Genomic DNA, 27,020 nt, shown 5'->3' on the forward strand with positions numbered 1-27,020 from the left:
CCCAAAGATGCTCAATGCCTATAGGGTTGTCCAGTTAACAACCACCTACGACAGATGGACTCTGGGAGAGTCTGACTGGTACCTGTGGAAGGTGCAGAAAGATCTTCAGATCAAATAACAAATGGATGTTGTGACACTGACCGGTATTTCTAAAAATAAAATTAAACCAGAGGGTCCCATACAGTGTGAGCAGCCACTTGGCTTTCCTCCTGTGCATACTCTGATGATTCCAGTGCCCAAGTCCTAAGTGAGTGAGTCCTTCCCCGCGGGTGGCTTTGTTCATATTTTATTTAGTGCACTTAAAGTGACATTTTCAACAGCTGTCAAGAGTGAGGTGGCATTTTCTGCATGGATGTTGGCCCATGCAGGGAAGGTCCCCAGCTGGAAGATGCTCTTGGCCCACGTGTTCATAGCCAAGCTAAGAAGCAGAACTCCCATAAGATTCATGAGCAACCCAGTTCTTGCCTACAAAAGAAATACAAAGACAACTGTTGAGTTTAGACTGGACATTCACAGAATGTGAAGCATGAAGCTATTCGAATATAAACATCGTAAAAATGGAAGGCTTACTTGCCATTAATATTAGCAACATCTTGAGCGGGCTTTCTTAAGCCACAAAGGCCATTCTGCAGATGCTTACCAAGCTTTGATCCATCAAAAACATTAACATCTGTTTAGCCTCAGGAATGTGAGCAGGAACTGGGACTGAGCCTAATTTTACTCATAAGCTTTATTTCTCTGCACTGGGGAACTTTTGCTGCACCCAGAAACCTATGAAAGTTGAGCTGCTGGCACTGGCAGGAACAGGAGCAGGGCCTGGGAGATGCTGAGCACATTCAAGACCGGTTTTGTCACCTTTTGGAGCCACAGTGGCTCCAAATTTCACAGGGCTCCTTCCATATACCCTGCTGAGAACAGTATTAGACTTTTGTCTTTTCCCTTCGGTACATGCTGAACTGGTAACACTCCTGAAAATTCCCTTTTTAAACACTCCACTCAGACTGATTGTTTTCAGCATTATCTAAGAGAACTTACCATATCCTTGACCATCAAGTGTCCAGAAGAAAACGCAATTGAGTTAGGAGGTGTTGAGACTGGCAGCATGAACGCGTAGGAGCATCCTATAGTTCCTGGTATCATTAAATAGAGGGGATTTACTTTCAGACGAATGGCCTTGAAAAAGAGAAAGGAACAGAATTGTACCTTGGGGATTTGAAGTCATAGGCAGATAAATCAAAGAATGCAAATAGCTAGTGCACCGTGCAGAGCTGTATCCCACACTCCATGATAAACAATCACAAATCTCGCCTATGACATCTAAAGGATTATTATCCTTCAGCGTCCACATTATGCTACAAGCACTTGCTTTGTTGCTCCCAAGGATTTCAAAGTGCCTGAAGCCCAGGGGCAGGAGAACCATACAGTGCCTGTCCCAGCACAGACACAGCACAAACCGGCCCCTCCAAGGGGCAGAGTGAGGAGGAGAGCAGAGGAGCAGCTGCTCTTGCCATGGGACCACCTTACCAGCTCTGCCAAGACAGGCAGAAAGATGATAATAGTGGCTGTGTTGCTGGCAAACTCTGTGAATAAGGCGATGACAATCGTGATGAGGATGACAGCCACGGGCGGCGGTACACCCTCCAAGGGATGCAGTCGGCCTCCTATCCAGACAGACAAACCAGACTCCTGCAGAAGGGGAGAGCAAACAAGCTGGAGAGCAGAGCTCCTGCGTCCCTGCAGGTGAACCAGTCCTGTCCTGGAACTGCAAATTACATATAATCTTCACCGACCCATACAAGCACCTATATGCAGTGTCCTCAGGGTATTTAACAGCAAGCAGTTGGAAAGGAAAGGAGTTGCAAGGTCTCTTAACCTGCCTTGTCGGCAGTTGGAGTTGAGAAACACGTCCTACAAGTGTTGTGACCCCGCAGATGCAAATTTCCCAAAGCCAAATGAGAACCCCAAGTGACACCCTGATAAAATCCAACTCTGTTGGGCAGGATGACTGCAACGTGACACTTGCGGCGGGCCTCACCTCACAGCCCTTTGCCATGGCAAAACCTCCTCCGAGCAGCAAGATGATGTTCCAGGGCACCGTTTCTTGGGCCTTCCTCCAAGTCAGCAAGGGCTGCGTCTCAGTGTTTGGTGCTAGATGAAGAGAAAACCCCCATGTCAAACACCCACCCAAAGAGGAGCACGTCAGTCGTCATCTGACAGAATGATATCATCAGCCCGCCACAGTGCTGAAGCTCATTAACCATGAGCTGCTGATAAAATATACATATGGAGTCTCCTAAGCTAGACAATTAAAAGATCGTTTAACTTAATATCAGAGGTTAAAAAAAGGGAAAATAAAAGAAATTCTAGCACTTTAAAGTTTTCTTTGAGGCTTTCTTGAGTGAACATTTAATATGAGGCCAATTTTCTCTCTGTAACAGACACAAACATTGTCTTCAACAGATAGGAGTCCCTGGAAGAAGAAAATTTTCTATCATTTGAATTACAAAGATGTTATTAATTTCCCACTTGTCGTTCAACAGTCAACGAGTTCTATAGCAAAGAGCTCATCTCCCCTAAAGGCCATCTCTTAATACATGATGAAGTGAGCTCTGTCATATGGAAGGATGTACTAGTGGGACTGTAATTTTGTGTTGAACAAGGGCACACATATTATAGCCAGAGGAGACCTGATTAAACATCTTCCTGCATACGGACAGCGCATGACTCGGAGCAGCTGGTATTTCGTTCCCATAAACCCCAGGCAGTGCTGTACCATCCACGAAGGGCCTTCATCAGCTGCATCTCCACATTAAGACCATCTCTTATTCCAAGTGGTTTACGAATTAAAATTTGTATCTCATTGCTACTCAAAAGGACAGACCCAAGATCTCAAAAGACTCCTGGTACCAAAACCTGCCGGAGAGTTTGGGCTTCAGGACTTTAAATTCTAAATCATTCTGAGAACTGAGGAAGGGCCCCTATTTTTGAGTATGAACAACCCATCTAGCTCTGCCCTCTCAGAGGCCGATGCTGCCCCTGAGGGACAGGAGGTGTTTGGGAGTCAGCAACCAAACCTCTGTTTCACAATCAGGTCTGCTACGGTAAATCACCACTGATTTCAGTTCACTTCAACCCACCACGGCATCATCTCTGACAGCTACATGAGCAACTGAGTCAGTGCTGCAATCGGCAGCAGGGCAGCGACTGCTAAACCTCTTCTAGCCCTTCAGAAAAAGAAGCCTCCGTCTGATCAAATTGCACCTTCAAACCACGCTGCTCCAGACGGGCGGCGGAGCTGCCGTGGGCTGGTGCAGGTCCAAGGGGAGGTAGTCTTGGCTCTTATTCCCTGCCTGCCCTGCCAGAGCACAGGCACGGGCAGAGTCCCTGCCTGCAGCGGGCTCCTACTCACCTTTCAAGTCAAACCACCACCTGAAGGAAGGTTTTTGCGAAGGGAAGAAGAACAGTATAATCACAATGGTGATTCCTGTAACCGCATCTGAGATAAACCTGTCCAAAAGCAGCAGAAACACTTGTAAGAAGAACAAGCCTGTAGAATTACAAAGTTTATGAGAACAAGGATTTACCAAAGAAGATTACAGGTTTCCAATCAGCTTTGAACAACACTCGTTGTTCACAGTTCTTTTCTTTTTAATTCCCTGTCGGGCTGCATTCTACAACGGGCTGTGAACCCCCTAGAAAAGCTGCCCCACGCGTGTAGAAACCAAGATCTAATCCCCACCGCACTGATGCTCTGGCTGTGCTGACTGCAGAGTTGCGGTCAGTCCATGAGGGGTTGTGAGGACAAGTTTCCTCAGCTCGTTGCGGGGAGGAAGAGAGGCAGAGACCAAACCATCTTATTTATATGAGCTCTTTGCAAAATGCTCAGACTTTAAGGTTAAAGGCAGGCTCCATCCAGTAAAGAGCTTAAGCATGTGTTTGATGGAAAGGAGCTATTAACCGACGAGGAAAAAGTCCGTAACTACTTTGTCGTATTAAGGAATCATTTATTCAGCTAGGGCTTTATTTAAAAAAAACTATGAGGGTCTCTGCTGTTAAGAAATAACACCACCCTCTCTGAGCTTTAGCATTCCCCAACTGCTGTATCCGTTTGTCTCCCCAAGGTATGGATGTCACAGGGGAGACAAACTTGCCAAACAGACGGGATAGCACTCGGGGTCAGCTCCTGCCATCTCTCTTCAGTCTCCAGACCTCCAATGAAATCAGTGGATTGCATAAAGATTTCGGTATTGCCCTGTAAATGTACCTATAAACAGTGTTGCCAACGTTAAAACCCAAGGGATGGCTTCAGACAGACACATGCCAACTTCCCACCAGGCCTCAGGTACCTCCTCTGGGAGACAGAAACAATAAAGCCGGGTCTGCTCCTTAAAACTGAGTTTAATTTATTCCAGGAAACCTGAGCAATAGCGGTAGGCAATGCAATCAGAAACCCAGGAATCTCAACGACTTGGAAATGGTTTTGAAAAATGTGACAGAGCAATGAAAATAAAATCTTACCCTGGTGCAAACAAGCTTGCCCAACCTGGAATGAATTTGGGATCCCTGGAGAAAAGCATGATCGCAAACATGCAGAAGAAGAAGAAAATTGCCTGTTCTGCAAACCTAAACCGAAAAGAAATGCAGTTAAAAAGCTGATGTGCTAAAGGGGCGGATCCGAGCTCGGAGGAGTATTGAGCTCAGGCTGCAGCAGGTTTTCTAAAAATAACTACAGTGAAACATTGGAACAGGTTGTAAATCTATTGGCAAATATTGATATTTGCCAGCAATTATCTCTTATTGGAAGACATTAAGGAGAGACAAGAGAGGCAGCAGGAACGCCCAGAGGGCACAACAGGCGCTCGCCAGGTTGACCCTCTGGCTGCGGCGGAGGGGAAGGGCCAGGCAGCTTCGCACGGTCACTCCTCTCACCGCGGCCCTCTGGGATGTCCCTAAGGCAGGGTCCGGTAGGCATGGTTTCACGCCAGTTCAAGCAATGTAAATGGACGGCTGAGATTCAAATCATACGTGAGACAGCAGGAGCAAACTGCAGGGTCAAAACCTAAACAGTATCCCTTAGACACATGACGAACAGCAGGGTAAATGGCAATATCATTCGCTAAGCATCGGGCTCGACTCCAGTGGAGACGAGATTTAACCAAGACAATGCCTCAAAACACTGTTTAAAATCTCTCCGAGCACAAGGAAGGGCATTTAAACCACTGGGAAGAGGCCACTTGCATTGATTTTAAGTTATGGGGCTGCTAATCAAATTGGGAGAGCACAGCTTAATGGACTTTCTCACTTCTAGACCTCAAAGTGGGACTTTGATTCTTTCAGAGACATTTTGCAGGCTGCTTGATAATGTACTGAATGGAACAAATAAACCAATTTCTTCCATTTACAGCACAGGCACAGACAATTGTCTTTGAAGAACCACTCTATTTTCCACACAACAGCAATAATTACAATGTCGATAGCATGACACAAACATCTCTTGAATCTTCACAGCATCGCTGTGAGTATGAAAATATTATTTTACAGATGGAGAAACACAGACCATTTAAGGTTAAGACCTACAGTTTAAAAAACCTTCACTAGCCCTGGTTGCCCAGAATATCAGGGGCTGGTTGGGCATACCTAGGGTTTGATTCTTAGAGACACTCAACTTTCCCTGCTTCCCCCTTTTTTGGCATTTCTCCTAAGTCCAAAACTCATGTTTCTTTCTGCTGCTTCCTTTCTCCAAAATATGACCCCCATCATTGCAATGTGCACCAAGCTTTGTCCAGAAGAAAATACCTTTGAGAAATTACAATAAGAAGCTAAGAATCTTGTTCTTTCTTCACCTGACTAATACAGTTGAAGGAGTTATTCAGAAAAAATGTTTTCCATGACACAGATCTGATTTCTTTCCATGTACTTTCTCTGAGCAGCTATTAAGCTTTCTCAAAGTATATTCACAATCCATATGATTCAGCAAATGCTTTCTGCTTCACACAAGAGGTATGCACAAACCTTCAAAATTCAGCCTGTGTCGGTTAGTACGTAACGCACACAGGATTGGTTTTGTCCCTGGAGTAGCAAAATTACAAACAGTAATTAAACAACTCAGCATGAATTCACTTTATAATACGAACTTTGCTCTTGAGAAAATTTGAGTACAAGCTGCTATTTGCAATTATTCCTGTTAGTGAAGGTGGAGAGGCTGGACCGTGCAAAAAGCAAACTTCAGCAGGTTACTAACACTCAGAGTGGAAACTTCTATTTCATTTTCCTCTAAAAAACTCCATTTCCCCCAGTTCTCCACTCTTAGGACAGGACATTTCCAACCCACTTGATTTCTTTTTCATTTCAGTCCCAACTTTATGACTCACTTTGTTGGACCCAGTTTCTGGTAGTCCTCCTTTATCACTTCTCTGGCTCGGGCTTCTGCGTCCACTCTTATATTTGACTTTTTTGTCCTCCAGCCCCTGCCAAGAAACACAGTTATATCTTCGCATGCCTGTAACATACCCGACACACAGCCAACGCTGCATTTACTACTGCAGCTTATGTACACATGATGCACTGCTTCATTGCCTGCTCTGCACGCTTCAAAGAGCTGCACATCTTTGGTGGCTCAGTTTGCATTATCTTCAGATCATGAAGACCGACGATGAAGGTCTCTGGTGCAGACACAGGCAATAAGGCCCTGGTTTATATATCCTTGCTTTCTGCATTCATACAAAGGAGCCCCTGCAGAGGTTAGGGAGTTTCCTCTCGTTTATATTCTGAACTGTTTCCTCCAGCATGGGCTGTGATTGCCGAAAGAAAGTCCCAATATTGCAGGATTTTCTCATCTCTAGCAGATACCTACTTGGGCAGAATAACTAGGAAGAGGGTGACACAGAAAATGAATCTGTCCCTTCACTTCTCAAGTCACTTACAATTTTCTGGGTGATTCCAGGATGCTGCTGAGGATCACCAAAAATGCAAGGAATTTCTAACTGGCCGGGAATGTTAATGTGCTCCTGGCTAAGCCTCTTAGCCCAGCCACGCTGACCGCACACACTGTTTGATCCTTTGTAGTACGTGCATACAAATGATATATTCATATCTCGCACTTCATCTCCCACCACATCCCATGCTGCTGAACCTGACTGTGACCTGGATTAAACCTACAAACCCCAACTTTCTGCATCAAATGCATCCATCCGGCCCCACAGCGCCTGCACTTCCTTCACTCGTTCGCTGTTTCAAAGGGATAGCGTGGCTGGACCTTCTATGTGGATGAATGGTTGATCATTTAGAAGTTCCCGAACCTCAAAAAGGTACACCTGGCCCTTCAATCTCTTATTTTTTGGGGGGTGTAATTAACGGCAGCTTCATCTCAGCTCAGCCAGCCTATACCTAAGCCTTTTAACACCACCTGGATTCAAGCAAAGCTGACCCTCTATTGCAGCGATGTCCATCCGCCTGCGCTGCGCTGCAGACACCAAGGACTTGGCCACACAGTAAGTCCAACCACTGTCCCCGAGTCGTTACAGTCAAAGCAGCCCAACAAGCTCCTGCAGACACTCGGCTGGACTTGCGCAGCTTTCCGATGTCTCTTCCGAGGCACCTCGCCACTGGGGAATACTGGTATCTGCGCTGGCCCAGCTATCCCAATAAAGCCAGGCTTTGTGCTCACAGAGACGAGCCAAACAAAACAAAAAGCATCACGTTCTCCCAACACAAGAGCTATTTTGTGTTTCACCAGGAGCTCTGAGCAGCATAGCTGCCTCTTCCCCCACCTGATCACCTCGGGCCACGTTGGCAGGACACCGGGGCCGTGCCCCAGCCCTCACCGTAGGATGCGGCAATCCAGGCTCTGCATGGCACAAGCCCTGGGCACGCAATGCAGAGCGGCTGCGAGCCGGCAGAGCATCCCACAGCAGCACACGGAGCCTCCCGTGAAGCCCCACGGGCAATTTAAGGACCAGCGTTCGACATTTTCTGGATTGAAACTTTCCCATTGATTTTTTCCTGCCTCTGAGACAATGTAAATATTTGGACACCTGTTCTTTTTTTTTTTTTCTCCTCTTCTATTTGCATTTTTAACTCAAAATAACAATTAAAGACTCTTCTAAATATTAGAAATTCTGTACGGTCCCTGGAGGAAGCAGGACTGTGAGTTTGTTACTATCACACATGAGAGTGGTCAGGGGGGGAAAGGGCTCCACGTGAACCAGCATGGCAAAGCTGCAGCCATTTTAAGCAGTGTACACTAAGGGTTGCATGTATCCATCAAAGATTTACCGAAAAGACATGTTATTCTCAGTTACAGATTAACACGTTGTTGTAAAATTAAGCCCTGTTGTGAAGTAATCTTTTCTAAACCGAAATTTCCGCCCCAGGAACAAATCCTGGGGGTTTTTGTATGTTCTAGGAGATTTTTGCTACTAATTCCAAGGGAACCAAGATTTCGTGCTGGGCTTCAAAGTTTGATCCTGCTTTCCCTTATGTCAATGAAAATCTGCCACCGACCTCCACAGGCCCTGGTCAGGCAGTAAAACAACCTTTAAAAATTGTATGTTTAACTGAATGAACATGTAATACATACTCTGTACGCTTATGTATCTCAGTTAGATAAGTACACGTAACTATGAGATACCTTTAAAACCTCCCTGTTGCATATCAGCTTCTTAGAAATAGATGACTTGTTACAGCATGAGCATCCTGAAGTTAGTTATGAAACCCCCACACTATCCAGGAGATGATCCTGGGTGACGCCAGTAGATTTAGTATGAGAACCGTGATGAACGTGTATTTCACGATGCCGGTATAACCAGACAACATACGTGTACAGTGAATATAAACGTACCTCAGGTTAATTCCTCCATACAGGATGGAGATCCATAGCCATCCCAGGAGAAGAAAAATCAGCATTAAAGGAAATGCAAACATAAACCAAGAACCAAAGTTCACCACATCACATTCTGGAAAATAACTAAGCAAACGGGAAAAATCAAGTTAATGCAAGAAGGGAAACAACCCTTCAATTTAAGGGTAAACAAACGTCTGAAATCAGCAGCAAAATACCCCACAGCCTTGCCAGTGTGCAGCTAAGAACTACTTTACTGTGCGCATTAGCAGTTATCTGGGCACTAGGAGATTTGGGGAGTGTTGTGCTGGGACAAAGCCCCCGGGCCACCCTGCCACCCACGGCTCACCCAGCCCAGCTGCGCAAGTCTCCATGGGAAGATCTGAAAGATGTCTCTCCAGGTGGCCGATCCTTTCATACAACCATACTCCTGAACACCCAGGATTAAACCCTGCTACGATAACTGCTAGAGAGTCTGAATGTGAACCTCATAGGGATGCTGTACATGCCAAGAAGAGCCTGAACATGCCACTTGTAGAGGCCAGTAAAGTTAAGAAATACTGGCGGACACTTAGGATGGCACAAACCTCTGTTCCTATGCACATAGGAGGCATCTTTTATGGCTAAGAAAACAGGCCAGAAGCAGTGGGTTCCTTATTTTTCTTTCTAGTGTACAGCAGCAGATATAATTGCTCACAAAATGCTACACGGCCTCTTTCAGCACAACAGTTACCAGATTAATTGTAAGCATGTAGTCAAGTCCCATTAAATTCAATGGGATTAAGAGCATCAGTAAGGTGAAGCACATATGCCCCAGTTTGGCTGACAGCCTGGCTGGGTGCGCTGGAAACCTGCTTATTACAGCTAAGGCTGACGCAACCACTCTCTGCTTTCATCTGCTTACAAAGTTTCCCAAAATGTTCTGGAAGGGCATAAATTTTCTAAACTAGTTCTCAGCATAGAAGGGAATTTCCTACAAGGATGGAGAACATGTCTCTGTTTTCCAGGATTTACAGTGATCTCCAGGATGGCCTCCCATACCTCTTCAGCTGTCCCAGAAGGATGAGGTTTGGTGCAGTTCCCGTCAGCGTTGCTGTTCCTCCGATGCTGGCCGCGTATGGGATTGAGATGAGGAAACCTTTCCATATATTCGTTTTGTATTCCTCCTCCTTCTTTAAGTCTGAGGGAGCATCGCTGGCAACCTCCTTCTCCTCCGTCAGATCTTTGCTTTAAAATAGTCCAAAAGAGAATCCGGTGAAAGCCCTGGTTTAAATACAGCGCAACAACTTCAGAGCCTTGACAGAAGGAAAACTCCCAGTTTTTAGAAATCCAAGCTAACACTGTCCTCACGGACACCTAAGCAGCTTGGTGCAGCAGAGGGGTCTGCTTGGTGAACTGCCCCATGGGACCGGCAGCCTCGCAGAGGGCAGAGCACCCTCAGCACCCCTCCGTAGGAGCTGAAGGTGCAGGTACCTTGCCCAGCCCCTCAGCAACTTGTAATGCTTAGCATAAAGTCCACAGGACTGCTAAAAGGAAAAAAAAAATATATCGATAGCACCGAGAGGAAAGAAACATCTGTTCCTGAAAATATGCTTCCTTCCCATCGTTGTTATCAAAGCAGGACCATCACCAGTGTGTAAATCCTGGTGGGTTTTACATCACTGGCTTCACAAGTTTGATGTTCCTGAGAAAACCAAGTCACAATTCCCCAGCAGGAGACACCTCTGACTACCATTTTAGAGTGGCTGGAAAAATCTCTGCAATGATTTGGACATGCAGAGGGATGCTGGACACGCAGAGGAGGGTTTCTATCATTAGGCTTCTAGTGGTTGGGACGTTTTGTACAATCAAAACATTTCAGTGATTGAATTTCAAATTCCTAAAACTTGTTCTAGCTCAGGGGATAATTCTTTCTCTCAACTCTCTAATACAAACTTTATAGTTAACTTACTCCTCAGTACTTGCCAGAAACTGCATCTCAGTTGGTACAGTGTAAAGTTTATTCTGCTGTAAAGATGCTGAAAAAGAAAGATGAGGACTTTAAAACAGTTCAAAGCATCTAGAAAATTCTCCTTGAACCAAACCGAGGAATGGAGGAAATAACTGCCATTTACAGAGGAGGGGCTGTGCAAACAAAGGGTGAGCTCACGCCAAGGGGACAGGGTCAGGAGCACCTGGCAGGGATGAACGAGCCTGTCTCCTCCTGACACTGCTCCGGTCCCGCTGCAGCACCCAGCTTCTCCTCCAACACCCAGAAGCATTTGGTCCTTTTAATACTTTTGCCACTGGTCGGGCTTTGGGATCTTCTAACATGACCAGGACTTCCAGGGTGTACCGTAGCAAGCCACGGGTCTGGGGTGAGAGGTGTTTCTTTTGGGTAACCATAGCTCAATTCCAAGGAAGAAAAACCGTTGGCCCTGATGTATCCGTAAGGCACGTTCCCCAGGGTGCAGCAGGAGCGCTCCCTGCTCTGGGGCTCCGTTCCCAAGGGATAAGAATTCTACCCCCTGCAGACACCTAGTGCAAAGTCACCATAAAGCTGTAATTCCCTCTTTAAAGACAAGAGTGAGACACATTTAGGCTTCATACCAGGTCCTCCGAAATTCACCCTGGCTGCAAGGATGATTCCCAAGCCCATCGTACCCTCCATAAATGACAGACCCTGCAGGCCGAGCTACCGGTCCCCGACACACGTTTGGGGCCAGCACGGGGGTACTCTGTTGCATACCCAGTTCCCAGGGACCCTCCTGCACGTTTCACATGGGCTCTGCATCACTGTTCTCCTTATCACCACCCACAGGGAAGACAGGCAGGACCCAGGAGCACTTGAGGAAAGGGTGTATTTTGACCAACGTTTTCTTTAGCAGTAAACTGGGAGGTGCACACCACTCTACCACACACACACACATATGGGAGAATTCAGAAATCACAAGACAGAAACACAGTACAATCACTCTTTTTTACCAGATCTCGCACTAAGGCTTCTGACGTTTCTAGCCCTGGCTCATGGCTTGACCTCCTGAGGTTGGGAGTAGAGGTGTGCTATTAAACCTCGTGTTCCACATTCTTCCTCAGGACTGGAGCACTTGTGAGTTTCATCCACCTTCAGCCCAGGGTGGCCCTTACCGTCAGCACTGGCCCTGCTGCCTTTCCTTGGCTCTTTGCATGTGTTTGGGTCCAGAAGCCTGTCCCCCTGCACCTCCCCGGGCTCTGCATACCACCGCGTGCAGAGCCCAATTCCTGGTACTGCCACTCCAGCAGTCTCCAAATTTCCTTGCACCCCTTCTCAGGCCGAAACACCATCCTCTTCTACGCATCTAAGCACTAGAGACCGAAAGCAGTGCATGGAGCGTAGCCAGCGGTCAGAGTCTCCGGACTCACTCATGTGTGCGCCGAAGACACCGAGCTCGTTCCAGCTCAGTCAACCAAGGATTTTTGCAATGTCATGTTTTACATATCGCTAATTTACTGAATTGGAGTTAATTGGCTTGGATGTACACATGCTGAGCTTTCATCCCAAAGATGCCGCAATGGAGGGATGTAACCAGAAGGACAAACATTAACCCATGGTTGACTGTTGATCCCCCAACGCGTTTAGCCCAAGACCCTCCCACTCAAGCCTAGTGCTGGCTCTGCAAAGACACATACTGCATTCTACCTCTTAACGTTTTTTCCATTTTTTTTTCTCCCTGCTAAGCCCAAGCTCTCATTCCATCTTGCCAGGACCATCTGTGAGTTACCTCTCGAGGAAGGTCTGCTAAGGGCAACCGTGCCAAGGAAAGCCAGAGCTGCTGCAGAACAAACTTTTCCTATGAAACTTGTAAATGGGAGTTGAAAACTGTTACAGGTCCATAAGTCAGAAGAGGCCAAAGACCACTGAGGTAGGACCTGGCTGTACACACCTCTCACGGAACAGCATGAGAAGGATTCAGCGGCCATTTCACCCAAATACCTTGTATACCTTAGAGGCAGAAAGGCTTGCCCTGGGTAAGTTTGGTTTTAGCGACATTTTTATCGTTTCTAAAAAGTTGAAAAGGCCCGAGAAGGAATATTCCCCCCCACTGAGGAGTTCGGGCAGCAGCACTGGAGCTGTACACTGCCACCACAGGCCGGGGTTAGGCAGCCTAACCAGGCAGCGGTGTCCAAAAATGCACATTTCCCACCTGCCTCTTTAGAGACCTCATTTCCAGGTCTGCGACCCAATGGAACACCTCAAGCACTGACTGCAGTTTATCTTGAATTTGCAGAAGATATTCTCTACGCAGGGAAAAAGGGATGGAAATAGGTTCTTGCGATTTTTAACTGGAGATATTTAAGCCGCTCAGAGAAATGAAACATTGCCAATGACGGGTTAGTGGGCAGAGAGCAGGAGAAATGGTCAGGCTCACTAGAACAGCAGTTTACCAGTTTGTCACATGTCTATCACACAGTTTGGGTTTAGGGCTGGAGAAGTCAGACAGAATTGTAGGGAATCTATAACCCAGCTCCAAAAGGAAAGTTCTAGAAGTCGAAAAAAGCCTGGTGGTGGTCAGTTTATAACCCTGCTTTGACCAACCAGAACCAGCTGGGACTGCAGCCACCAAAGCTTATCTAACTGCATTCTTTCAGCAGCAGCCAATAGCATCAAAATGAACAAAACGCTACACCAAATTTTAACTATCAATACATAAGCATGCAAACATTTACTGATTTATAACATGCTGCCCACATGGCTGAGCACAGACACAAGTGATTGCAACCTCGAGGTTCTCTCATCAGCAAAAAAGTGTGACCAACTGATCAGAGATACCACTTTAATTCTGGCACTGTGTCTGCAAGTGAAGCCCTTCACAAAGCTGGTTTCATATACTTGTTGAGATTTCTTCAGAAAATCAAATGCTTTTACATGCTACGCATTCCTTAATATATTTTTAATTACTTTTTTTAGCCTCCTGGATACTACCACAGTCTTATTAAAGCATATCCAAGCAGATTTGCACTGACCTTATCATATGCCGTTGTAAAAGTTTGCTTCCACACACAGTTCCTATCACAAACAGATCCGTCTGTCTTTTTTGGAACACAGATTACAATTCACTTAGATTATAAAAATTAAGTAAACTACGAAATGAGTATTCCTTTTTCTCAAATGCACGTTCCTTACATTCAGTCAGCTTTCACCGAGTCTGTGAAAAAACTAACTGCAACAGCCCCATTGGAGATGTGTAACCAGCCCTGACTGCAGATGACACTGGCCAGCAGGAACGCCCTGCAGAAAGCTCACCTTCACCTCTCCGCTCCAAGGTGTAACATCGGATTCGTCGCTTTTGACTGACTTCAGGTTTAGGTTTTCTTTCAAGGAACACAGATTTTCTCATCCGTTCAGAAAGACTACAGAAAAGGATGAGTCCACCTTGGGACACCAAAGTTCAAGAAGTCTACAAGAAAACCTGCATTTTGCTGTTGTACATTTGACAGATGACTCCTCCTTCACTTGTATTTATTACTTTTATAAGTCTCTACCTCAAAAGAAAAATGCATCGTCACGCCACCACATGATATTTGCAAAGCGCCACTTTATTCATTCTTCTATTTGCATAGCTCTCCCTTTGCCTTGTCTGGCTTCTCTCACCACTGTAAGCGTTGTGAGCCAAGGGTGGTAATTTTGTGCTTGCCAGTGTCTAGGACAACGGGGTTCTTGATTTTATGTGTTCCCAAACTCTACTGTATTTACAGTCACAACTACACAGGCAAATCATTTCAGAGGAAGGGGTCAAGTAGGTTAAAAGCAGGCTGACAAAACACAATGCTTCTACAGAATAAGAAATTATAGCAAGAAGGTCAGTGGGGTTGATTTTAATAAACGTGAACAGTCAAAAATTCATAAAGCAAATGTGATAAAGCAACCTGTAGCGCAAATATCTCATGATTGCTAGACATCAATGATGAGTGATTGACTATATCTTTATTAGAGTATTTAGATGTTTGAGTCTTCTTCTGCGGACTCATTTTTTTCTGCCTTAGGACTCAGGGGAACTAAAAAGCCATTGCTTTTAAATCACAGAAGAAGAATTACTAATTAGTGCAAGAAAGAGAAGCCATGACTACTGCTCCAACTATCAGTAATAGCTGCAAAGGGGACTTCAGGACTTCGTTTCTGTTTTGCTGTTTCTCATTACCGTCTGCCAGAAGCCCAAACTCCTGGAAAACGACTTTGTGAGGAGAAGGCTAGAGGAAGACCTTATGTGACTGCATACCCCCAACCCGGCCTGTCCATGACCTGCTCGGGAACACCACCAAGCAGTAGCATCAAGCTGGGAAATCACAAAGCACTTTATCATAAATAGGTATTTAACCTACCAGCCTTCCCTTCCGTCCTCCCTTTCTCCTCCAGCTCAGGCTCCGGTTTCATGGGGGAACAAATAGGAAAATGAGATAACCCACCTGTCCAGGAGCACACAGCAGCCCTGTGCGCTGCCACCGAGGGGCCGCTGTCCTCACCCCTGCCCTGCTCCCGCTGCCTGGCCAGTCCCTTGCCTGCCCCTGCAGCAACACACCATGAAGTAGCGCTCATCTGCCCGGGTCTTTCTACCCACAGCCCTCCCTGGCTCTGGCTACCCCCGCAGCGAGGCACCCCTACGAATCCCATCACCACAGTGCCACAGAGCTGGACTTGAGCTTGTGCCAGCAGCAGCTTTATGGAGCAGGTTGGCTGGACATCCCCACTTCTTGTTTTTTCCAGACAACTCATACACATTGCCTCCCACATGACATGAGGAAGGGGCAGGATAAAAAGGAATTTTATGCCAATACTCTTCCACTGAGTTAATAAAATGTGTATTAAAATGGGACCAGCACCGAGATTAAGCTGCAGCTAAGAAACCCGGTACTTGTGCCAGTGAAGTCAATAAAATGGGGCATATTTGATGGCAGACCTCAGCTGGCCTGCACTACTGCCCTGTCTCAATTACCTTGGTTTTCTTCATTTTCCCTGTTCATATCCTTAGATGTGTCTTTCTCCCCAAAGAGGCTTTTTAAAATTGCATTTGCAATTGGAAGCATCATAGCAGTGGAGGCAGTATTACTTAGCCACATGGACAGGAAAGACGTTGTCAACATCATCCCTAAAATTAGTCTGGAAGAAAGAAAAAAGGAAAAGCTGAATTTCTTCAGTTTGGCAAGTTCTCTGATGTATTATAGCTACAGGAAGAAAAGCTCACGTGCAGGGACAACAAAACTCATCGCAAAAAGGACTTCTGTGACTATCCTGTAACTGGATGGAGCACAATTATGGGGCTGACATAAATGATTCTCCTCGTGCTCCTCTGGCCTCTGAGCAAAGGCAAACAGCTGAATAAACTCAATAAGCCGGAAAAAGGGGGATGTGGGCAGCTCCCTGGCATGGGAGACACTCATATTGCGGCACCACAGCAGAGCCTCTTCCCGAGCACCTGCAGCTCATGTCCCCCATGGAGATCCCCCTGCTCCCATAGTCACCTGGCTGGCTGGACTCCCACCAACATGAGGACCCGGAGCGCGATCCTGCGGTGTAAATTCCACTCCTCAATGGCTGAGGCCATGATTAAGCCACTGAGGAAGAGGAAGTTGGTGTCTAAAAAATACTGTGGGCAAACTTTGTTAGATGGGAGGATCCCCAGGAAGGGAAAGAGGACGATGGGCAGCAGAGCCGTCACGGCCAAAGGCAGAGCTTCTGTGCACCAGTACAGGGCCATCAGCAGGATCACATAGAGACATCTTCCTTCCTGCAAAAGGAGGAGAGAGGAAAAGTAAAACATGTGGCATTACAGAGACATCTTTTTGCTCGGAGACACTTAGACAAGCAAAACACACTAATTATTCCTTCAAGGATACAGTATTTCTCCCAAATCAATTCCATCAAGTGCAACATCTTCTCTCTGATATTATGTAGGAGTTCAGGACTTACACTGATCCTCTGAGACCACAGCAAAACCCAAATCCTCCTCGATTGCCCGAGCCTCCTACATGTTGCAGGGTGGCAGCGCACTGGGGCATTGGCCAAGGGACTGCCCGCCCCCATTGAATTAGGGTGTTAATCCTCAGCAGGCACAGCCGCTAGAGCAAGTGCTGCTAATGTCCTTAGGTGTTCCAATACCCGACCCTGCTACACTTGACATGTTTGTGCTTTCTCTCCAACTTCCACAGACCGTGCCTTAGACCTCTATGGAAAAACAGCTTTGAGACGGATGCATCGCGTCCCTACATTAGCAACAGGAGGCACACAGAAAGGTTTCTTTTCTTGGATCAGTCTCTCCTGAGAGATCTGTGAGAAACCATTTGACAGCAACCCATTCCCTCCCAGTCCCTACGGAAACCAGTAAATCAAGCGCCCTGGTGTCACACCGCTTCCTGAGGGCAGGGAGCTCGCCCATGCCCGGCCTGGCCCCAGCCGTGGCCACGGCTGGCAGAAACCCAGTGCCCCCGCGCTGCGAATTCATTCATCTGCCCAGGAGGCACAAACTAGACCAAAGCCATTTGTCATGACAGCCACGGCCGAAATAACGAGCGATGGAAAGAAGTCAGGAGAAGGGCTCCAAGCGCAGGAGGGGAGAGCCCCGGGGGGAGCCCAGCGCGGAGCTGGGCTCCGTCACGGCGGGGCTGAACGGGGATATTGTCAGCGACCACGGGGCAGAGTGCCCACAGCGCTATAAATAACAGCCGAGAGTCATTTGGAAGCCACAGAGCCATTTATTTCACTACTCTTCCAGCTTGTTGAACAGGTTGAATTGTTACTCAAAGGCACCTCTGTCCCTCCGCTTGGGCCTTCCTCCCCGCCGCCCGGGGCTGGGCTTGCTGGGGCTTTTGTGAGGGAGATGAGGGCTCCGCTCCCTGGCGTGGCCGGGTCGGGAACAGCACGGGCTGGGACCCGTGTGGAGCCGTGTTTCGGGGATAACGTGGTCTCAGCTGCAGCGGGGGAGCGTGCAGCAAGGCAGCAGAGCAGGTACGGCGGAGCCACAGCTTGCCTGGCCACCTGCAGAGAATTCACTCCAGGCCTCAGCTGGACGCGGCTGTCCCCAAGCTCCCAGAGCAGGCACCAGCCCAGCGGCTCACCCACAAACTGAGGATGAAAAATAACCACAGTTATTGAGAACGGCAAAGAGCAGAACCTACCCTGACACCCCGCTGGGCGCATAAAGTCGAGTGAATTGAAACCAATACCCATTTATTGTTCAATACATCTGTAGCGAGTGTTTGAAAAGTGGCAAGAATGACAGAATTTCTGATTTGCTTTTAGCACTCAGGCTTTGCACTTCACGAGCGGTTCTGCTAGTAAAGCTCCAGTGCTGCGGTGCACGTGGAAACGTGAATATCGCAGAACTGAGAGTAATTTGCGTTGATTTTTTTTTAATGCATTAATCGCAGCAGAGCCAAGACTTCATGCAAAGATCCCAAGATCTGGATTTAAAGGTCATTCGCAGTCCTAATTTTAGACCCCAGTAAAATGACATACAAGGTACTGTGAAGTAAAGCCTTTACGTCCCCAGGGCTCAGCGCTGGCACCTGGCAGTTCCCATGAGCTCCCCACACCTTCACATGCTCCAAACCAGCAGGACCAGAGCAGCAAACCTGGCAGCGCTAAATTTTGCAAAAATATAGAATCACATTTTAAAATGTTTGCACACTAGATTAATGATTTCATTCCCACAGCAACTGATAATTTCTCTTTACTCTGGTTCTTTTTATACACCAAAGAAATAGCTTTGCTCTCATTAAGCCCTTTTCCATTTTTCTCCCACTGGCAAAATATTCTTCATTTTTCTGCAAGGAAAGTTGCATCAAAGTCAACTTCAAAATAAAGACAGTTTGCTTCTTACAGCGGTAGAGCAACTGAAAATATTTAACAATGCCTTGACATAAAAGCGTATCAGTGAAGGCTTTAATTGAGTTGATGAAATAGATGAAATACAACTTAGAAAATTAATTATAAGTAAGGGATATTTCTTCTCTGGTGTATGGAAAACGTTCTGGAAAACATTGCAATGAAACACAGCATGAATCTAATAACTAATCTTCATTGCAAAACCAAAAGCCAAGGGATAAAACTGAAACAGGGCAGAAAGAACTGCTATGTGGAGGGTTTTCCCGAAATTTTGAAACCTATATGGATCAACAGCAAACCACTTGAAAATGAAAGCTGTAGTATTGTTTATCCAATTTATTCTACCCCAAAAGAGGACAAATTGCACCTATATTAAACAAGTTTCTCACTTAAGATAGGACCATCATTGAACAAAAAATGAACAAGACCACTTCAGAATAACTTAGATTTGGAGCGGGCACTCCCCAGAATAAAAAAATTTAAAACCATTAATAAAATTGAATCAAACTCTATATAACATTGAAAGGTTTTTGGTTTCAAGATATCTTGCAAATGTTAATTAATTAATGCTCCCAGGTTAGAAGAATGTCAGAAGAATGTTCTTTTAGGGAGATGGCCACGGCTGCCCACACCGCTGCCTGCAGCACCATCACCCCCCCATGATCTTTATCCTTCGATCCCTCTGCTGTGTCACTATCAGACTCCTTCTACTTCTCTCACCTCCCTGCAGCTTTGTTTTTATTTTTTTCAAAATAAGTCTATCAAAGTTCAGGGGGGAAAATGGTAGCACATACAAACTTTAAAACGGGTCTTGTGATTGAGTTAATTCTATAACCACTTAATGATTTCCAGGGAAGTGCTCTGGACTACAGCAGCTCTCCTTCCTGTTGCTCAAGAGCCTCGGGAACGACCTCTGCCCCCCCAGACACAGATCCGGTCTTCGCTGCTGAAAGTACTGGGGATTTTCCACGCTGGGGGACCTGCTGAGCTACGGCAGAGGAAGCCAAGCCACGAGGTAGCCTCCCGTGGGCAGGAGAGCTGGAGGGAGCAGGAGGTCTCCTGGAAGGGCAGATGAGTCGCCCCAGGGAAAGGAGGTGCTGGCAGGGAATGTGGGTCAGACAAGGTGATATCAAAGTACGGACATGCATGTGCCACCAGTCCCCACCACCAACCTGAAAGGGGACATCAGAGGCTTCAGCTGGACGTTGTTCTCCACCAGCCCCAGGCGGCTCGTGGACAGCCCTGTGCCACCTGCCCAGTGCCCACAGCCTCCCCACCAGACAGACCCAGCGCTCAAAGACACCCTACCCAAAGGCACTGCCAAGCTTTGTTTTTTCCCCATCAACCTCTGCATTCTACACAATCATCACAGCCTCACTACCCCCACACGGGCTCTCCCCAGCGCCCCACCACCTTACGACCAGGCAAATGTGGCAGATCAGTGACAGGGCTCCTCCAGGACCTCGATCCCAACACCGAAAGATATTTTGGCTGGAGTTTTCCATGCCCTTCTATCCCACTGCCATCACAAAGGAACATCCTATCTACGATACTCAGAACCGCTCAGTACAAAAAAGTACCGGTGGCTTTTAGCATCTCACTCGCAAACTGTTCTCACGTTGCAGCTGTGACGGCGCTACCGGCCACCTCGCTCACACCGTCCGCTCGCCAGCACGATGGATGTGTGAATCTGATTTCTACCAACCCAGCTCCTGCAAACATGATGTAATCTGGACATAAACCAAGCCCTGTTTACCAGCCTTCCTGCCAGCAGAGTTGTTTTGCTCCCACTGGGTATTTGCAGAGTGGCTAGAAAGGGGCCAGTAACACAGGGGCACAAGCTGGAAGAGCTGCAGGGAAGATGTTTTGGTTTGGAGTAAGGCTAAAATGACATAAAGCTTATTAAGCACTTTTATGTAAACTTATTGAAGTATCTTGTAGTTGGCAGAAAAATTTTCTCTATTTTGCAACCAGGACAGCTGAACCTCAGAGAAAGTGGGCAAACTGTCCAAGAACACGTCGGAAAGTAGTGACAAAAATGAAACGGGCATCTTGGAGAAAATCTTCCCTGGCTCAGAGATGTGAGGCTCACACCTCTTGGAGGCAGCAATAGATCCTACATCTTCAAACATTCCTGGACTGTGAAGCTCACACAGCACGGTGTGATGATCTGACAGCCTGTGTGAGGGTAACAGGGGTCCCCTTTTGAATCTCCATTTCAGCACCAGGGTTTGGTTTTGTTTTTAAAATAGATCCACCACATTTGATTAGAAAAAAGGGAACATTTTCAGTGATGGTGAACCCGCCACAAGTTAAGTAAGCTGTTCCTATGATTAATTAACCTCACTGCTAAAACTATGTTGTGATAATCTGAATGTGCCGGCTTCAACTCTCTCCATCTTCTTATATGTCCCTCCTTTATGCCTTAGCCTGTGCCTGCCACCCTTATCCAAACTCTGCTGGTGATGGATGTGCCTTCAAGGTAGTGACCAAGTTACTCCTTGCCTTTCTATTCTCTGAAAGAAATAGGTTGAGCTCCCACAGCCTTTCGTCACGTGGCCTGTTTTCCAGTCCTTTATTTATCCTGAGATGTCTCCCATTTGTCAAAGCCGTTTCTGAGCTGTGGAAGTCAGGCTGGAAAGGCGTTCTGGTGAAAGCCACAACCTCAGCAGATAGCAGCCTGGTAGATCCTCACTGCTCTTTCTCAACTTTCATACACACAAATATCACATTAACCCTCTTGTCTGTGGGTAGCCAGTCTGGTAGCCGTGTTCAACTAACTATATCTTGCCATCTCAAAGGCCTTTTTTGGAATCTGCTTCCCAAGAGGGACTCCAGATCAGCCTGACCTTGTGGCCAGCGATGCTGGTGATCTCCATCTACCCTGGGGCTTGTAGAAATGCGCCTGCTTTATTGGTTCACAAACCTCCTTGGGCAGCTCCTACAAAATTCTTGTATGGAAGTTGCCAAAACCTGTAGATTTTAAAGTAGTCAGGGTTGGATGCAAGTATTTTAATTTCCTTTTAGTTACCATCGTAATAAAAATATTTCATTATCAGACAACTTCTTATGATATAGGACTGTCCTGTGAGCACCTTCCTGAGCACGGAACAAAAGTCCTTCATTGAATACGGCTTTTGCTGCACTGCCCATCTGGCGACAGAACACCATGGGGCAGATTCCTTTTGTGCCGCACACTCAAAACACTGCTCATCACCCTCAGCACCCTGCCCAGGGATTTCTTCCTCAATTCTTTCACATCTCTTCCCATGTTTTCTATGGTTCTTCAGTTCCAATTAATATTGACGCCTGTCAGCTTCCCTTTTCCCCCCAAGCATTGCTGCCTTCGCTTCCTCTCTGTGCCAGCCTGCTCTTTGCCAGGCCGCCCCTCTCTCCAGACTGAAGCTCACGCTGCAGGTGGCAAAACGTACTCACCCGACTTCCAGTTATCCCCCCTTTTTCCCCATTGAAGTTCTCCCTCTCAACGTCTTTTAACTGACCATTGCTTCCAGTTTTGTGAAACCGGCCTTTCCAAATCACCAAGCACTTACATAGCAGAGGTGGACTTTGTGCACGAAATGTATACTCAGGTCACAAACGCTTATTTCCCCCGCCGGGCTGCTCTGCTGACTGCTCCCCCATTGCCCGCCCGTGCTCCTGCCGTGCCCTCCAGCCCAGGATCCAGCTCCCCTCCACCTCCCAGGACACCCCACCCCCAGCCCACCACCTCTCTCGCCTACATCGTCATCACTCCCTTTCCCCCCCAAAGCCTTTGTTTGCAGGCGGTTTGTGTTCTTTGCTTTCCAGTGCAAGCGATGTCATTTTTCTTCTGGAAGTTCTGAAAGTCTCCTTGTTCTAATCGGGAGGACTCATTACATCCAAGTTAATTTTAAGTTGTTCTATGGCCACTGAGGAAGTCAAGTCTGTTTTCTGGAGGCATGGGGCCCTATTTGCCCGCTCAGAGCTCCTTTTAGCAGATTTGGCTGCCTCAGCTGTTGCCAAGCCAAGAGGCTGTAGACATTGAGTTCATTAGAAGCTGTTGGAACAAGCTCTTTGCACAGCTCATTAAAAGTGCCCCCCCTGCCCTTTCCAGCAGAACAGTTCCTCCAGCCCCTCCTGCCCTGCCCGAGCTCTTTGCAATCATTCACAGCCCTCCGAGCAAGGGGGTCGCAGGCACTTCCACTCACGGGACAAAGATTCAGCCATTTCAGCAGCAACCAGAGCGGGAGGTGACACACAGAGCCTTGTGCGGATAAGGGATTCCTGGGAAGCAGCTCCACGCAGAGCATTTCCTTCTCCTGTTTTACGTGATGGACACAAGTCACTGTTCCAGCCCCAGTTCGGGGAGCACACCCTGAGGTCTCAGCAAACCCACCCACAAAGCAGAAATTTCTTTCTACTTAAAAGAAAGGAGATTGCCTACAAAACCACTCGTGCGAGTCTCCCTCTCCACAACTGCAACCTACGAAGGGCATCGAGTAAAAACAAGGGCTATCAATGTAATGTCAGCACCAGCGCCAGCCCTGACATTGTCCCTCTGTGAAGTGACTCACACAGAAATCTGGAAAATAAACAACCACAGCAGGGTGACAGCTGACAAGAGCTTTAACAGCAGTCACAGGTATGGATGCTGGAGTTCAGCAGCAACAAGCAAGGGCAGACTTGATGGATGATTTTTCTCAAAGGACTTTGTCTCCAGGGAGATGTCACCTAGGAGTAGGTTTCACTGGAAAATCCATTCCACCCAGACCACAGGGTGCCACTCAGAAGTGCACACCAATCCAAGAAGCCACATCCTATTTGTGGTTCTCTGTTATATCAGCTGTAGGTCATGATTTCTTGGTCTCCAGATCCAAGTGAAATGCTGCCCTTAAAGCCAAAGCTCAGGTGACTTTTTATGGCTGCAGTTCCTTGGGAGATCAAAATTGCTGAGCATCCCACTGGGGAGAAGGTAAATGGTGACACAATGTGGGAACAGATTTTAGCATCCCCAGAGCAGGAAAGTACTGCAGAGGTTCCTGTGAGACACCTTCTCACAAGGGAAACCTCATCCTGAGACTAGCAAGGGCTGAGCCTCATTGCTTCTTGTCTCCTACCAATTTCTATAACACCCTGTGAGGCAGCAAACCGACCATCCCAGCAGGGACACGGGGTTCTCCAGCCGATCCAACTCTCCCATGCTCCAGATGTGCAAGTACTAAGTAGTATCAAGGTTGCTACAATGACTGCACCACACCAGGAGCTCCTCCTGCCCCAGCCTGCTTTCCATGGATGCCCTGCCTGGGACAGCCTCCCAGTAACACCAGCAGCAGCCCAGTCAGTTGAATTCCTTCAGAGATGGAGCTTGCTGGACATCTGCAGCAGCTCTCCTGACCTGGCTGCCCAGGAGAGCGCGAGGCTGGACTCGAGTCCCACGTTAGGATAAACGATCCAACCTGAGCGACGCAGCTGAGGGCACACATTTTCCATCACGTGCCAGGATACCTTCCAAACTCCACCACCACCAGATCCCCCACCTGCTGAGCCCTTGCCTGTTCTCCCCCTTGGTGTTTTTACGCGGCGGTTAAAAGTGTAACCTGCGCTGTTGTTCTCCTGCAGCCCCCTGCAGCAACTCGGGCTGCGGAGGGCGGTCCAAGCAAGCTCCAGACGTCAGAACTTAATCCCCTGTTGATGCAACAGCAAGTTTCCTTTCTTGCTGAACAACTGAGAGACAATTTTGTGTTGAAACTGTAGATGAATCACTGACCCCTGAACATGAACGGATACGATTTCCTACAGTAGCTCACAGCTACAGGTTCACCCCTCTGCCAAACTGGGGAGAACGTGGTGAAGCCACAGTCGGGCTCACTTGAAACACTGTGCTGGTTAACAGCCCCACGAGCATCAGAGTTTTGACAGCAACCAGTGCAGGTACCAGCCAGTTTCACTCCTACCAACTGCAATGCGTTTAGCGCCCATGGAAAACGAAGAACAGATCGTTAAGGTGAGCGGGGCAGTCAGCTCTGCTGGGTCCTCTCCTTCCCCTCCCACAGCCGCCCCACTGCTCCTTCACCCCCTCAGCTGCAAACAATTCCACTCTCACATCGCCATTTTTTCTTTAACAAAACAGCATTGATCAGACCGGACTGTGCATGAGGTCCTCCGTGGGCTGCACCCAGGAGCACGCTACCCACTCACGGCAAGAGTGGAGCCGGTACGAACAGCACTATGACACCAGCTGAGAGACTTCTTTCCTTTCTGTCCATGTAGAGAAATCCTTTCCCTGACCACCCAAATCTTCACACAGCCTGTGTAACACTATACACTTCTACCAGTACATAGAGCATCTGGATCGAAGGCTTTCCTGCAGCGCCGTGCCAGGTTAATCTGTGATTTATTCTCACAATTAACCACAGCGTGGTTCAGGCACAAGCTTGCGCTGAGTGTACCGTGTGTCTCCTCACCCTCAAACCATATCTCACGATTTTAAAAATGCTGAAGTCAAACAAGATACTATTAAATATAATTGAAGTCGCTTGTTCAGCTACTGTAAATGAATGTACAAATAATCATCTACTTATGAGTCTGCAAAGGAATTAAGTACCTGTTGTGCAACATGCTTTCTGCTCTTTGAGGCAGACATTTAGCATATTCCCCTTAAGAACTCACACAATAACGCGAACTAGAAAAAAAGGGACACTAAATCCAAAGAATTTTCTCTGTTAACATAGCATCATTAAATAAAGCAATGGTCACTCTATTTATTTTTTTATTTGGGAGATTTATATTGCTATCTTGAATGCCAAGGTTTCACCTGACAAGCACTATACAGGCAGAACTAAATGCCACCTTCGTGTCCTCACAGAATCTGAATAATTCTATAATCACTAAGTACTGATCATCACTTAGTTTCTGATGTAAATAAAGTCATTCTCAAATGGATCTGAGTCAGGATGTAAGAGTAAAATCCTGCCCATACTGAAGTCAACAGCACAAAATTTCCCAGTGACTTCACTGCCCCGTGGACTCCCACCCAAGGCTCAGACCTCGGGGTGCACGAGAGCTGTGTACATGGGACAGCTGCAAAAACCCTCCAGTCTCCAAAGTTTTGCCACAGATTGCTTAACGTACAGCCTAACACACATGCCAAAGCCCAAACCTTACCAGGAGACCAGTTTATTCCATGTCTACAGGACACCGCAAATGTCTCACTTGCAAAGCCTTTTTGGATACAGCACCAAAGGTCCCCCCCCGAGAATCGCCCGCAGCAGTGCCAGTGGCACTCGCGGCTCCCCTGCATTTCCCAGCCCTGCAGCAGGAACCCCGCTGCACAGCCACCTCCAGCTCTGCAGTGTCCCTCTCTCCCTTTCCACACCGCTACCCAGCGCGATTCCCACAGCAAAGGGGATGGGACAGAACGCCAGGCAGCCTCAGAGCCCTGGGCACCTGCCTTCCACCCCAGCTCTACAAACTCTACAAGCCCAGCACCTTGCTGGGTGATTGCTGTGGACCTGCTTTGCCTCAGTTTCCCCACCTTCCCCTTCAAGAGCTACTGATAAAAACTACAATAAGGCAGCTCGGTATCAGCAAGAAGTACTCATTAGTGCTACTTAGTTCAAGCTGATTCTGAACCATAGGTTCCTTACACCTTGCCATGTCTATATGAGCAACATAAATACAATTCATACTATCTATCCCTTCTTCCCCTAAGAAGTTAAGATGACCGCAGGATGTCCCCTCCGTTCACACTCTAAGGTGGCTGCAGATGGGTGAGGAGCTGTAACAGACCATAAACTTCAGCGGTCCCCTCCCTCCGTGGGGGAACCCTGGCAGGTAGCAAGGTGACCCTCCTGAGGGCCAAATACTGCTGGGGCCGAGGACAGAGGTGAGCAGCGAGGTGGCGCAGGGCACCAAGGCTGTGCCCCCGGTCCGTGTCCCACAGTTCACGCCCCCAGTCTGTAACGCTGATCCGTGCCCCGAGCCAGCGTCCCCAGCCTGCGCTCCTGGTGCCTGGCCCCAACTGGTGCCCGGCCCCAACTGGTGCCCCCCGCTCCGTGTCCCCTCTTGCAGCCCCCCACCCAGCCGCATCCCTGCTCGGTGCGCCCCAGTCGCTGTCCCCTGCTCGGTGCCCCCCAGCGAGGGTCCCCAGTCTGGGTGGCGGCCCCGGCTGGTGGCCGCTCCACGGCCGGTGGTCTCCATCCACGCCTCCGCTCCGTGTCCCCCCCAGCCCCGCCGGTGCCCGGGCGCGGGTACCTTGGGGGGCAGGCTGAGCAGCACGGGCACCAGCGCCAGCGGCGCGCACAGCAGCACCACGAACCGCCGGACGCTCCACACCTTCTTCACCAGCGCCCCCAGCGCCGCCAT

General features: G+C 47.8%; 1 protein-coding gene across 1 annotated transcript; it reads right to left on the reverse strand.

Annotated features, from left to right (window-relative positions):
- Positions 1 to 165: 165 nt before the first annotated feature.
- SLC13A3 (solute carrier family 13 member 3) lies at positions 166 to 27,020 on the reverse strand (the record flags this gene model as incomplete). Its single annotated transcript, XM_082491081.1, has 13 exons — positions 166 to 465; positions 1,036 to 1,173; positions 1,525 to 1,686; positions 2,036 to 2,148; positions 3,410 to 3,507; positions 4,519 to 4,623; positions 6,372 to 6,467; positions 8,840 to 8,965; positions 9,881 to 10,066; positions 10,791 to 10,857; positions 15,790 to 15,953; positions 16,316 to 16,581; positions 26,910 to 27,020. The coding sequence occupies 13 exons, from the start codon at positions 27,018 to 27,020 to the stop codon at positions 280 to 282; spliced, it is 1,818 nt and encodes a 605-aa protein (XP_082347207.1). The 3' UTR covers positions 166 to 279.

The sequence above is a fragment of the Vanellus vanellus genome (assembly GCF_965231255.1).
Source record: "Vanellus vanellus genome assembly, chromosome: 15".
NCBI classification, from domain to species: domain Eukaryota; kingdom Metazoa; phylum Chordata; class Aves; order Charadriiformes; family Charadriidae; genus Vanellus; species Vanellus vanellus.